At 57.4% G+C, this 11953-nt stretch overlaps 2 protein-coding genes across 40 annotated transcripts in view; one reads left to right on the plus strand and one right to left on the minus strand.

Annotated features, from left to right (window-relative positions):
- Positions 1–7946, plus strand: part of TJAP1 (tight junction associated protein 1) — a 28513-nt gene extending 20567 nt beyond the window's left edge. For 10 of the 38 annotated variants that reach the window (XM_055263160.2, XM_055263164.2, XM_063632433.1 and 7 more), the window contains 7 exons: positions 438–560; positions 2188–2216; positions 2971–3132; positions 3392–3458; positions 4497–4604; positions 4719–4802; positions 6157–7946. In XM_055263160.2, the coding sequence (XP_055119135.1) occupies positions 462–560; positions 2188–2216; positions 2971–3132; positions 3392–3458; positions 4497–4604; positions 4719–4802; positions 6157–7254 (1647 nt within the window). In that variant the 5' untranslated portion in view covers positions 438–461 and the 3' untranslated portion in view covers positions 7255–7946. Of the gene's footprint in view, positions 1–382; positions 561–2187; positions 2217–2970; positions 3133–3391; positions 3459–3692; positions 3723–4496; positions 4605–4718; positions 4803–6156 lie in introns of all 38 variants that reach the window. The other 28 variants (XM_063632426.1, XM_063632422.1, XM_063632428.1 and 25 more) reach the window with 5 other exon arrangements.
- Positions 7947–8355: 409 nt separating this feature from the next.
- Positions 8356–11708, minus strand: LRRC73 (leucine rich repeat containing 73). 2 transcript variants are annotated; one of them, XM_055263182.2, is made up of 6 exons: positions 10896–11708; positions 10138–10298; positions 9678–9800; positions 9202–9302; positions 8832–9054; positions 8356–8699 (listed from the first exon to the last, which is right to left on the minus strand). In XM_055263182.2, exons 1-6 carry the CDS (start codon positions 11165–11167, stop codon positions 8629–8631), a joined length of 951 nt encoding a protein of 316 aa, XP_055119157.1. In that variant the 5' UTR covers positions 11168–11708; the 3' UTR covers positions 8356–8628. The 2 variants fall into 2 exon arrangements, with proteins under 2 accessions (XP_055119157.1, XP_055119158.1); XM_055263183.2 differs by having other exon boundaries at positions 11567–11707.
- Between the last annotated feature and the right edge of the window lie 245 nt (positions 11709–11953).

Consider the following 11953-nt stretch of genomic DNA (forward strand, 5'->3'; position numbering starts at 1 on the left):
AGCAAGACTCTGTCTCAAAAAAGAAAAGAAAAAAAGAAATTGATGCTGTTTTATCGCTAATTTAGAGTTGAGAAAACTAATGCATAGAGAGCAGTTTTACCTTCTGAGGTCTTCAAAGCCCACAAAGGAGAGTGGTAAGGAGGGTGGTGGGCTGCTTTGAAGCTCCCTGCCCCACTCTTAGAACCTAGGTGTTCAGGCCCTGCCTCTCCCACCCATCTGTTCCCCGTTGGACCCATGCCCCACCCTCCGGCACTCCTTTGACCTATGGGGACTGACATACCTAAGTCCTGCCCTTCTAGTGACTCCAGTAATGGCTCAGGCCTGTCAGCCTATGTGGTGGCCTCAACATATGTCCCTTTTCACCATCTTTGTTTTTTCTCAGTCCAGAGTCCTTCTGGCAACATCTCTGAGCCTGCCTCCTTCTTGCTTCTCAGTAGGCGGAGGAGCCGTCACCTCCCAGAATGACCAGTGCCGCCCCTGCTAAGAAACCCTACCGTAAGGCACCACCAGAGCATCGGGAGCTGCGATTGGAAATTCCTGGATCCCGGCTTGAGCAGGAGGTCAGCAAGACTGGTACCGCAGCCTGACCGGCAGAGGCAAGGCCCCTGAGTGGCTCACTTCTCCTGCCTGGGCTTCTGGTCCTGAGTTGGGGTGAGAGTGGGCCTTGCTGTTGCAGGCCTGAGGTCTCCTAGCCGCAGCAGTGCAGGTGGGGGCAATGTAGGCTCAAGGGGGACTGTCTGTGAGTATATGTCCACATGTTAGGGAACCCCTGAGTCTTTGTAGCTTAGCAGAAATGATCCCATATGATATTCTCCCTGCAAGAGGCAGCCCAGTAGACTGAGGGGTCCTAATCTGCTGGTGGTTGGGACTCTGGTCCTCCATAGTGGAGTAAAGCCATTCAACCTGTGGACCCTTTGGGGCATATCAGGAGGCAGTGCTACAGCCACTTCCCACCAGCACAGCTGCTCTTCATTGTCCCCAGGAAGTCCGGCCCTTCCTCCAGCTTTGCTTTGTTTGGCTAACATTTGTTGAATACGTACTCCCTGCCAGGAACTGTTAGGTCCGGACTCTGCTCTTCGGGGCCTATAGTCAGCTGCAAAACATTGGCTGTCCTCCCCCATTAACTTCACTCACAGGCAGAAACAAGGGCCACAGTGGTTTACTGCCCGTGCAGCCATATCTCCACCTGGTCACAGTGCGTGGAGCACATTTAAAGAACTTGAGACGCAGCATATGCTGAGCATCAGGCATACTGTAGCCTGCTTTGGTCAGATTCAAGGTAGAAAAGCCATGACTTGCTCATTTCAGTTCAGGGAACATTAAATTAAGATGCCAGCTATTATGCTAGGTGCTACCCAGTGAGCATTACCTCGGTTTTATAAAAGAGGGAACTAAGGCTCGGTGAGGTGAAGGCTGTATAATCAGTATGCAGTAGAATAGGGTCGAATCCAGTTGTCAAGAGTCAATGGACAAAGGAAGCCACCTACCTCCATTTTCTGCCAGAGGCTGCACTTCTGAAGCAGTCAGTTCCACGTAGAATAGGCCCCTTGATGTTTCCCTCTCGCGATAGCAGGGGCCTGCTTTGCTTTGTGGTTGGCTGAACTTGACTCTTGAGCCATGACTGCCATAGGGGTTTGGGGAAGATGGGGCAGGAGGTTAAAAGACAGACAAGGCACTTCCTCCCCTTAGGATTAGTCCTCTTCTCCCATGCACTTGTTCTTCCTGAGCCTCTGCAAGGGCCTGATTCTGCCTTTGTCTTCATCCCAAGGCTGAGGGCTTTGTCAGAGCTCAGAACTCTTGTGTATAGTTCAGCCTGACTTTTCTGGAAGGTCTCTGCCATACCTGTGTGGAGACAGGACCCACCAGGAGCCGAGTGAACAGCTGAGAGGCTGTCTCTGCCCCTGGGGAGAGGTAGCTTGGGTGCCAGGACTTACTTGAAAATGGCTTTAGGATTAAGGGTGAAGGTTGGAAGAGGTTCTTGAATCTTCTGGTTGGCATGGGAGAGGGTAATTGAGGCTTGTCCCAGCATTACTGAATTGCTTCCATCTGTAGAGAGCCCTATAGCCCTCTTCTGCTATAAGAGTCTTTGGGCTTCACACCTGAGCCTTCTTGTGGCTACTTGGAGGGTGAGCCAACCAGGGGGCCAGTGGTCCAGAGCTGAGCCTCAAGCCTCTCTTTTTTGCCTAGGAACCCCTGACTGACGCAGAAAGGATGAAGTGAGTATCTGCTGCCTGAGATACTGCCCTGCCTCAACTCTGTCCCTCTTAGCTCCAGGCTAGACTGTTGGTACAGTTGGACTTTCCCTTGGATAAGGTAGAAGTAAAGGTTGGGATGGGTTGTTTTAGGGACTCTGGGAGGAGTTTTGATGTTGTGGATATTTTTTCTGGAAAATGGGATTTTATTGTTCCATGGGCTTCAAGAGAACGTAGAATCAGGAGGTGAATGGCTCTGAGGGCCCTGCTCTTCTTGCTAAGGAGCTCTTCCCCAGCTCCTGGCTCCTGTACCAGCTGCCACCCTTACAGCTCTTTCTTAGCCACATGAGGCCTCTGGACAGGAGGGTAGTGCTGGACTGGATTTCCAAGAGATGAATAATGGAGAAGCCTGATTGTGCAGTGGGGAAACTGGAGCTGGGGGTTTGGTGGCTGGCTGACATGGGCTGTAACCAGAGACAGGCTGGGAGCCATATCCCTACCCCCAATTCTTTATTTCCATTCTCCAATAGTGAAGGGAGGCTGGACTGTCCCCTACCATCCCCTCTTCCTCCCCTGCCCTCCAACCCAGGCTGTGTTCCCAGGGCCAGCAGGCGTATGAAATATGCTGCCTTAGCTCAGACTGAGACTCCAGGAGTTTCTCTGCCCTGGTTGCCTGTCCTCATGTCATCCCTTCCTTCCTGAGCCCACTCTGGAGCTCCAAGGCGTGCCCTTCTATCTCTCATACCCCTCTGCCCTTGATCCCACAACACCCTGCCAGGCTCTTGCAGCAGGAGAATGAAGAGCTTCGCCGGCGCCTGGCCTCCGCCACCAGACGCACTGAGGCCCTGGAACGTGAGCTGGAAATTGGGCAGGACTGCCTGGAGCTGGAGCTGGGCCAGAGCCGCGAGGAACTGGACAAATTTAAGGATAAGTTCCGCAGGTGTGGGAATGAGGGGCCAGACATACACACACACACACACACACACACACACACACACACACACACGCACGCACATACACACACTCTCCTTTCATAGGAGGTTAGCTGGAAGATGCCTCAGAGATCCTCTAATTCCTATTAGAAAACTGAAGTTCTTGAGGGAGAATGACATGTTCAAGATCCCCTATCGGGGAGGCTGAACAGAGCCTGAAGAACAGGATCTTGACCCAGGGATGTGCCTTGTATTATCCCTTTTCAGGCTGCAGAACAGCTATACGGCTTCCCAGCGGACCAACCAGGAGTTGGAGGACAAGCTGCACACACTGGTAATCTGGGAGGGCAGCTTGGCGGGCATTGTGCTCATAGCATAGCAGGGGGCCAGGATTTGCCAGGGGAATGCCACTCTGCCCTGGGGCTTGGGGGAGATGGGGGGATGGGGCAGTGGTGGGGGTACTGCAGTGTGCTCTGCAAGTCAAGACTGTCTTAATGCTCACACCGTTTCTCTTCTTTCCTCGTCTCCCCCTCATGCTGCCACCGTTGCTGCTGCACTCTCCTCTCAGGCCTCTCTTAGCCACAGCTGGATTTTTGCAGTTGCGTCTGAGTTTGTGTGTCTTCTCCCTTGCCCTGGCCTTCTCCTCAGCTGAGATCTGGGATTGTGGGCCCTGGCTATTACCGTGCCCCTTGAGTACACCCGCTCCTTTCTCTTCCCTGTATGAGGCCCGTTTAACAGTCAATGCCTCCCTCCCAGGAGAGAGCTGGGGAGCCTAGCCTGCTCTGCCCTTGGCTCTGGTAGAGGTACTGATTGATGTCTCCACTGAACACCCAAAGCTTCTTGGCTGCAGTGGCAGCAAGCCCAGGCTGTGGGCGGGGAGGGGAGGCTGCAGATCCAGTCCCTGAAGTGGAGATCAGAAGGCTACTTTTGAGCCTGCAGCTTGCTCCCTGCTCAACAAGGCGCGCTGGCTGCCACCGAGCCCTGCTTCCCTTCCCTCTCCTAGCCTGATGCTGGAAACAGCTGCACACATAGGAGGCTTCAGCCCCCTGGTTTGCAGTTACTGCCTTTGAGGTACCAGCTGCCTTGCCTGGTGCCCAGAGCCCCTGGAACCTCAGGGGATGGACAGCTCTTATACTGCCTGTGTCCTGGGCCCAGGTGGCAGGAGGTCATGCTAAGAAAGCCCCCACCCCACAGCCAGTCCAGAGAGCGGGAGAGATGCCCAGTCTCCTTCTGTCCGTCATTTGTCTCTGCTCTGTCCGCCTTGGCTGCCCTAGCACCTGTGGCCTCTTGTGTCTCCAGGATGGGAGGAGGTGGAGGGAGAGGAAGGGCTGGCTAGGGTGTGGGCTGGGTTAACCTCAAGTCTTTGCTTCAGATCAAGAAGGCTGAAATGGATAGGAAGACGCTGGACTGGGAGATTGTGGAGCTGACCAACAAGCTGCTGGATGCCAAGAACACCATCAACAAGCTGGAAGAGCTCAACGTATGTGTGCTTCACTACTTGGGCCTTCCTCACCTGGGGCTAGCTTTGTCCTGGCTCAGCCCTGCTTCCTTGGAGAGGGCTGGGCCGGGCTCTGAAACAGGTCTGTGTCTGTAGGAGCGGTACCGGCTGGACTGCAACCTGGCTGTACAGCTCCTCAAGTGTAACAAGTCCCACTTCCGAAACCACAAGTTTGCCGATGTGAGTAGAACTCACCCCCACCCTGCCCACGCAGACCATTCCGGCCTCTGTAGGACTCCTCTAACCAGTTTCTGCACCTCTCTGTGCTCCCCTTCCCACTTTGCCCTCCTCTTGCCTCCATGTCACCTCTCAAGCCAGTCAACTCTGCCACTGGTTGGTGTCCCATGTACTGTCTAGGGCCAATCACTAGTTCTGGGGGGCCAGACCTGTTGGTTTCTGTAACAGAGACAGAGAGAGAAGATCCCAGGCAGGAAGGAGAGGGTAGTCAGAGCTATCTGCCCAAAGAGCACTAAGACAGGATTAGGCCCATCTGATCATGTTACCCCAAGGGGTAAACTCTAGACCCCACAGCTTCAGGCCCAAGGTTGATGTGGCCTGCAGAAGTAGAAGAAGTAGAGGTATTTCTTTTTTTTTTTTTTTTGAGACAGAGTCTTGCTCTGTCGCCCAGGCTGGAGTGCAGTGGCACAATCTCGGCTCACTGCAACCTCCGCCTCCCAGCTTCAAGCAATTCTCCTGCTTCAGCCTCCCAAGTAGCTGGAATTATAGGCGCCCGCCACCACGCCTGGCTAATTTTTTTGTCTTTTTAGTAGAGATGGGGTTTCATCGTGTTAGCCAGGGTGGTCTCGATCTCCTGACCTTGTGATCCCCCCACCTCGGCCTCCCAAAGTGCTGGGATTACAGGCGTGAGCCACTGTGCCCGGCCCAGAAGTAGAGGTATTTCTAAGGCTACTGGTCTATACAGATTCTCCAAACTTTTTTTTTTTTTTTTTTTTTTGAGGCGGAGTCTTGCTCTGTCGCCCAGGCTGGAGTGCAGTGGCGCAATCTCGGCTCACTGCAAGCTCCGCCTCCCGGGTTCACGCCATTCTCCTGCCTCAGCCTCTCCGAGTAGCTGGGACTACAGGCGCCCGCCACCACGCCCGGCTAATTTTTTGTATTTTTAGTAGAGATGGGGTTTCACCGTGGTCTCGATCTCTGACCTCGTGATCCGCCCGCCTCAGCCTCCCAAAGTGCTGGGATTACAAGCGTGAGCCACCGCGCCTGGCCAGATTCTCCAAACTTAAGTATGGTTTGGGCAGAAGCCAGGAGATAGAAGTTTGAGAACATGCCGGCTGCAGCAGCAGATCTGGGTTTAAATCCTGGCCAAGTTAACCAAAGCTTCGAGTTGTCTTCCCCTTTCCAGGCCTATGTGTCTGTGAAGTGAGGGTATACACACTGGCATGCTGTAAGAACAGGAGATAGTGGAGTGCTGAGTACACAGAGGTACTTAAATGTGGGAGCCATTACTTTCGCCATGAGTCAAGTTGTTTTTTGGCTGCGATCATTGATGTCTCTTTTTCCTGCTCTTTTACCTCAGCTGCCCTGTGAGCTACAAGACATGGTTCGGAAACATCTGCACAGTGGTCAAGAAGCTGCCAGCCCAGGTCCTGCTCCCAGTCTAGCCCCAGGGGCTGTGGTGCCTACCTCGGTCATTGCCCGAGTGTTAGAGAAGCCGGAGTCTCTACTGCTCAATTCAGCCCAGTCAGGCAGCGCCGGGCGCCCCTTGGCTGAGGATGTCTTTGTGCATGTGGACATGAGCGAGGGTGTCCCAGGTGATCCAGCCAGTCCCCCGGCCCCTGGCAGCCCCACCCCACAACCCAATGGGGAGTGCCACTCTCTGGGTACTGCCAGGGGCTCCCCGGAGGAAGAGTTGCCCCTGCCAGCCTTTGAGAAACTGAGCCCCTACCCAACCCCGTCTCCACCACACCCACTGTATCCTGGCCGCAGGGTAATAGAGTTCTCTGAGGATAAGGTTCGGATCCCCCGCAACAGCCCCCTGCCCAACTGCACTTATGCTACCCGCCAGGCCATTTCCCTGAGCCTGGTAGAGGAGGGGAGTGAGCGGGCCCGCCCCAGCCCAGTGCCCAGCACCCCTGCCTCGGCCCAGGCCTCACCCCACCACCAGCCCAGCCCAGCACCCCTAACACTCAGTGCCCCAGCTAGCTCTGCCAGCTCTGAAGAGGACCTGCTGGTCAGCTGGCAGCGGGCATTTGTGGACCGTACTCCGCCACCTGCCGCTGTGGCCCAGCGCACAGCCTTTGGACACGACGCCCTCCCTGAGCTGCAGCGCCATTTTGCCCATAGCCCCGCTGACAGAGATGAGGTGGTCCAGGCACCTTCTCCCCGACCCGAAGAGAGTGAGCTTTTGCTACCCACCGAACCTGACTCTGGCTTTCCCAGGGAGGAAGAAGAAGAGCTGAACCTGCCCATCAGTCCTGAGGAAGAGCGCCAGAGCCTGCTGCCCATTAACAGTGGCACAGAGGAGGGGCCAGGCACTTCCCACACTGAGGGCAGGGCCTGGCCACTCCCCAGCTCCAGTCGCCCCCAGCGCAGCCCCAAGAGGATGGGGGTTCACCACCTGCACCGCAAGGACAGCCTGACCCAGGCCCAGGAGCAGGGCAACCTGCTCAACTAGGGCCCCTGCTGGCCTTCCTGCCATTGCTGCACCGGGACTGCAAGGAGGCCCCACACCTTGGCAGCTCAGGGTCCCCAGTCCAAGCCCTTGACCTCTCCTCTATCCAGACCCACACAGCTGTTCCCTGTGTGGGTGGGGTCAGGTGGGCCATGCCAGGCCTGTCAGCTGCGTTGACTGACTGCAGCAGCTTGCCTCATGGTTTTCCCCTTTTCTTAGAATATTCTTCAGAGGTAACATGTAGTTGGGTCTCAAGACCTTTCCTCCAGTCAGCCCAACCCAGCCCAGACTGGGCTGTTCTGGGGAGCTGAGGAGTTTATCAGTATTCATCTTCCATCCTCCTTTCATAGTCACAAGTTTTGTTATTTTTTTTTGGGGGGGGGTGATGGTGTAATTGTTAACCTCATTTCTGTTTCCTACCTGTTTGCTTTCCCCCCAGTCCTCCACGTGAGCTGTTGCCCTCCAGGGGCCCGGCACAGCTGGCCTTGGGGACGAGGGAGGGGACTGACTCAGGGCCCCCTCAGCTGTCTCTTCCCTCCCTCTGGAAAGGAGGGTGGGGCTCAGGGGCCTCAAGCTGGGCTCTGGGTGAGGCCTGGCCCCCACTCCCAACCTTGGCTCTAGACTGTTACTCTAAGCTTTGGGAAATTTTCACACTGATGACTATTTTAAAATCAAATAAAACTATTTTACTGGTATGGCCTAACTTGTCTTAATGACCTTCCCTCTCCCACTCTTCTCCCTATTTGTAAGTATTCCCAGTCCTAGTCTCATCCTAGTTGACTAGTGACTCCCCCTCGTCCCACTCTGCCTAGGGTTTCCCTAGACACAGAGCATCAGGGAGTGGGAGAGGGGGCACCTTAAATAACCTTAGCAGGGTCCCTGAGTCCTCCCTCGGAGGCAGGGACCAGATGTTTATGGGGCTAGTGTAAGGTGTTGCCCCAGAAGCCCGGGTCGAGGCCTGCCCAGGCCTATTTTGGGATTCTGGACCAGTTCACACAGTTTAGAGCTTGGGCTGTGCGATGCTACTGCCCCCTGGTGGTGCTTACTGGTAGTTCCAATTCCTTCCCTACTGCCGGCCCCCAGTGACTACAGCCACACGACAGGTTGTGGAGTTCATAAAATCTTTTCCGAGCCAGCGGGTTGCAGCCAGAGCTGCCAAGTTCAAAGGCATTGCCGTGGGTTCAAGTGCCTCCCAAGGCTGTTGCTCAGTCACAGCTTCCAGAGCTTCCTTCCCACCACACTGCTAGGAGCTGCCAGAGCCCCCACGCAGCCCCTGACCCCAGTTCCCTCCCAAGTCCCAGGGCCTGACCCTGATACCTGGGGCAAGGTGCTTGGGACAGAGACAAGTGAAATGGTGTGCAGAGGCCCAGTAGAGAGTCACATCTCGGTCTCAGCCAACAGACTGTCCCCTAGTCCTGACGTCATTAGCACCATCTGAGAGCTGGGATCTGTGGAAGGGCAGAGGAGTGTTCAGACTACCATTCCTTCCTCCAATGGGGAGCACAGATAGGTGAGAGCCTAGGTTCTGCACACCCACTCTCCCTTGTCCCCAGCCTCTGATCAACCCTCTGGGTTCTTACCGCTGGGGCACATCCAGGAGCTGCTGCCCCTCTGGTGGGCAGCAGGCTCCCGCCCTCTCTCCCATTCCTGGGTGTCGCCAGCCCCTCCTGCCACTTCCTCCTCCTCCTCTCCCTCAGAGAGGAGGTCACAGATCTGTTGCTGCAGCTCTGGGCTAATGCTGTTCTCAGCCAACACCAGGCTCCGCAAAGCTGTGGGGTAATTTTCTACCATGTCCAGCAGGGTCTGAAATGGGGAAGAATATGGAAAAGGATGAACACAGTTAAGGCAGGTCCTCAGACCCCAACCTGCTACCCCTTAGGTATGTCACCAGACACATAAGCTAACCTCCACCCCATCCCCTGGCCGTTCCCAAACATGACGACTTCCCACCTGAGCTGACTGGTTGGTGAGCCCTGTGCCCTCCAAGTCTAGGACCTCTAGGGTACGACTAGAGGCCACAGCTACAGCCAGCATTCCTGCCACGTGGTCACCTAGGGAGACAACACACGTGCACACATTCATACACATGCCTGCTAATCCTTACAGATAGCTTCCCCATTGCCTTAACAACTTGAGATACTAACCCCTGGCCAAGGAAACATGGACAATTGGTGGTGGTCAGGAAGGGATGGATCATTGTGATTGGTGAGTGAAGGCATGAGGCAAGTTAGGCCCACGGGTGGTGACTGATGCTTTGATCTATTTGTTGGTCACCTGGTCCTCCACAAAGCTATCTCCTTGACCCCTGGGGGCTCTCCTTTCTCTTCCCTCTCCCAGTGTACGGGTTACCATGTCAACTGATGGTCCCAGGCTCTTGGATAGGGCATGAGGCAGTCAGAGCCCAAGGGGGTATTCTTGAGCCTCACCCAGGGGGTTGTAATCCAGATTGAGGACGCGGACCTGGGAGCTGTGGGCCACAGCAATGGCGAGGCGGCTCCAGCCCTTAGGGGTGATGCCAGGGTTGGCACTCAGCGTTAGCTCCTTCAAGCCTGGACAGCATCATAGCAAGAAACCAGAATAGGGAGGGTTAAGCCCTCCTCGAGCCCTTCCCCACCGTCCCTGTGTCTCTGGGGTGTCCCTACTGGCTGGGCACCACCTTACCCCCACCATAGAGGTCAAGAGCCATTAAGGAAGCCCATGCTTCCTCTGCCTGCCCCAGCCTGGATTCCTGAGTCTCCATGCTGCCCCCCCGTCCTGCCCCTTCCTGAGAGTAGAAAGACGTTCTCACCCACATCATCAGAGCTCTGGGGCCACACCCCCTTCCCTCTGCATTTCAATTTTCATCACTGCCACACTAGCCCAAACCCTCAACAGGGTCCTGCTCACCAGATTTGGCCCCGTCTGGGGGCAGGAGGCCACAGATGAGGTTGATGGCTTCATCACCCAGCATGCAGTCCCCCAGGTCCAGAGCCACGAGGGCAGGGTGGAGGGCCAGGGCTGGGTTCAGCAAGGCCAGCCCCGCATCTGTCAGGGGGCTCCCATGCAGGCTGGAGGAGAGTGAGAGAGCAGGGTTACTGCAGTCCTAGGCCCTATCTACATGGGAAAGGGGCACTTTCACTTCTGTCAGCCCTAGGTATGGGGAGGGCACTCAGTCACCGCACTTGAGAGTCCTGGAAAAGGAGAAGGAAAGTTCTAGATTCTCAGGGAATACAGGTAGAGGGAGAATTCGGTTTGTTTTCTGGGGCAGGGATCCAGGACATTGCCAGGGAGGGGCAGAAAAGGGGTGGGTGGGTGGTGGACTGGAACTCTGCAGTGGGCAGGGCTCTCGTCCCCACGGGGATATTCCCCCTTGGGAACCGAGGAGCTGCCCCAGTGAAGTAAATGCAGATGATTAGGTGGGGAGGTACGGCCCCCACCTCCCGTCAGGAAGTGGTGGGTATCCGAACACGGGTAGGGTCGCGCGTGCAAAGTCCAAGCGTGTGCTTGGAGGGTGCTGTGAAGGCATGGGCCGAGGCACGGTGTTACGTGCATAAGGCATGTGAAGGTAGGATGGTACTGGAAGAAGTGTGGAGGAACAGGAGGTGCCAGGGGAGTGTATGGAGGGATGCAGTGCCCGGGACCCCCTTGCGAGGGGGCGCACTCACAAGAGGGACTGGATGGAGCGGTTGGTCCGCAGAGCCTCAGCCAGCTGCTTGATGCGGCTGGGGCTGGACACGACGCCCAGGTTAAGGTTGAGCTGCGCCAGGGACGTGGCCCCGGCCAGGGCCCGGCAGATGCGGCCGAAGTCGCGGTCGCAGAGGCGGCAGCCGCGCAGTGAGAGCAGGCGCACGGCGTTGTCGCGAAGGCCGCGGCAGATGTCCCGCACCTCGGCGCCGGACAGCGGCTCCCCCGAAATCTGGATGGAGCTGGGCAGCATCGTGCCCACGGCTGGGCCTCCGGATACGGGGCCGGAGCGGAGGTTGGTGGGGCCGCGGGCGGGGCCGGGGATAGGGTCGGGGTCGGGGCCCCGGCAGGGGTCGCGGGCGTAGTGGGGCCGGGGGCGGAGGCGGCGGCTGTGGCGGAGGCTGCGGCTGCGGCAGAGGCGGAGAAGAGCTACCGGGAGTGAGCCGGAGCCGGCCCGAGGTGCGGAAGTGTCCAGGGCGCAGGCCGGGCTGAGGTGGGGCGGCGCTGGGGCGGGGGCGGCCCGCACGGTCCGTGTCTGGCCTTTGGGCCGGCTGCGCGTTCCGGGGGTTGGGCAGGCGCTGCTCCGCGCTTGTCCTTGTCTCTCGCGGTGGCGGCGGCAGCGGCAGCGAGCGGCTCAAGGGCTTCGGCTTACCAGTCCCGGCTACGAGGCCGTACCCACTCCCTCCTTCTCTGCCGCCCGGCTCCCCCCGACCACCCCGCGGGCCTGGCCGCACGGCCGGCAGAGAGAGCCTGAGGCGGGCGGCTGGCGGCAGCTCCGGCTCCAGCTCCAGAGAGCGAGCAGGCGGCGAGTTCCCATGGCAACGGCCGCGTCACCGCCGCTCGCCCCGCCCCCTGCCCGGCCAAGGCCACGCCGGTCCGCGAGGTTGGCGCACACGGGGTGGTTCAGGGCAAGGAGCTGGGAGCGATAGGCCGCTCTTCCCTTGGGAGTGGGGTCAGCCAGCTGGCAGAAGGAAGGCGGCAGGGCTGAGTGGGTAGGGCTGACGGGGAGCGGAATGGAGGCACGCCACGTGGAGATGGC

The sequence above is a fragment of the Symphalangus syndactylus genome, chromosome 23, assembly GCF_028878055.3.
Source record: "Symphalangus syndactylus isolate Jambi chromosome 23, NHGRI_mSymSyn1-v2.1_pri, whole genome shotgun sequence".
NCBI classification, from domain to species: domain Eukaryota; kingdom Metazoa; phylum Chordata; class Mammalia; order Primates; family Hylobatidae; genus Symphalangus; species Symphalangus syndactylus.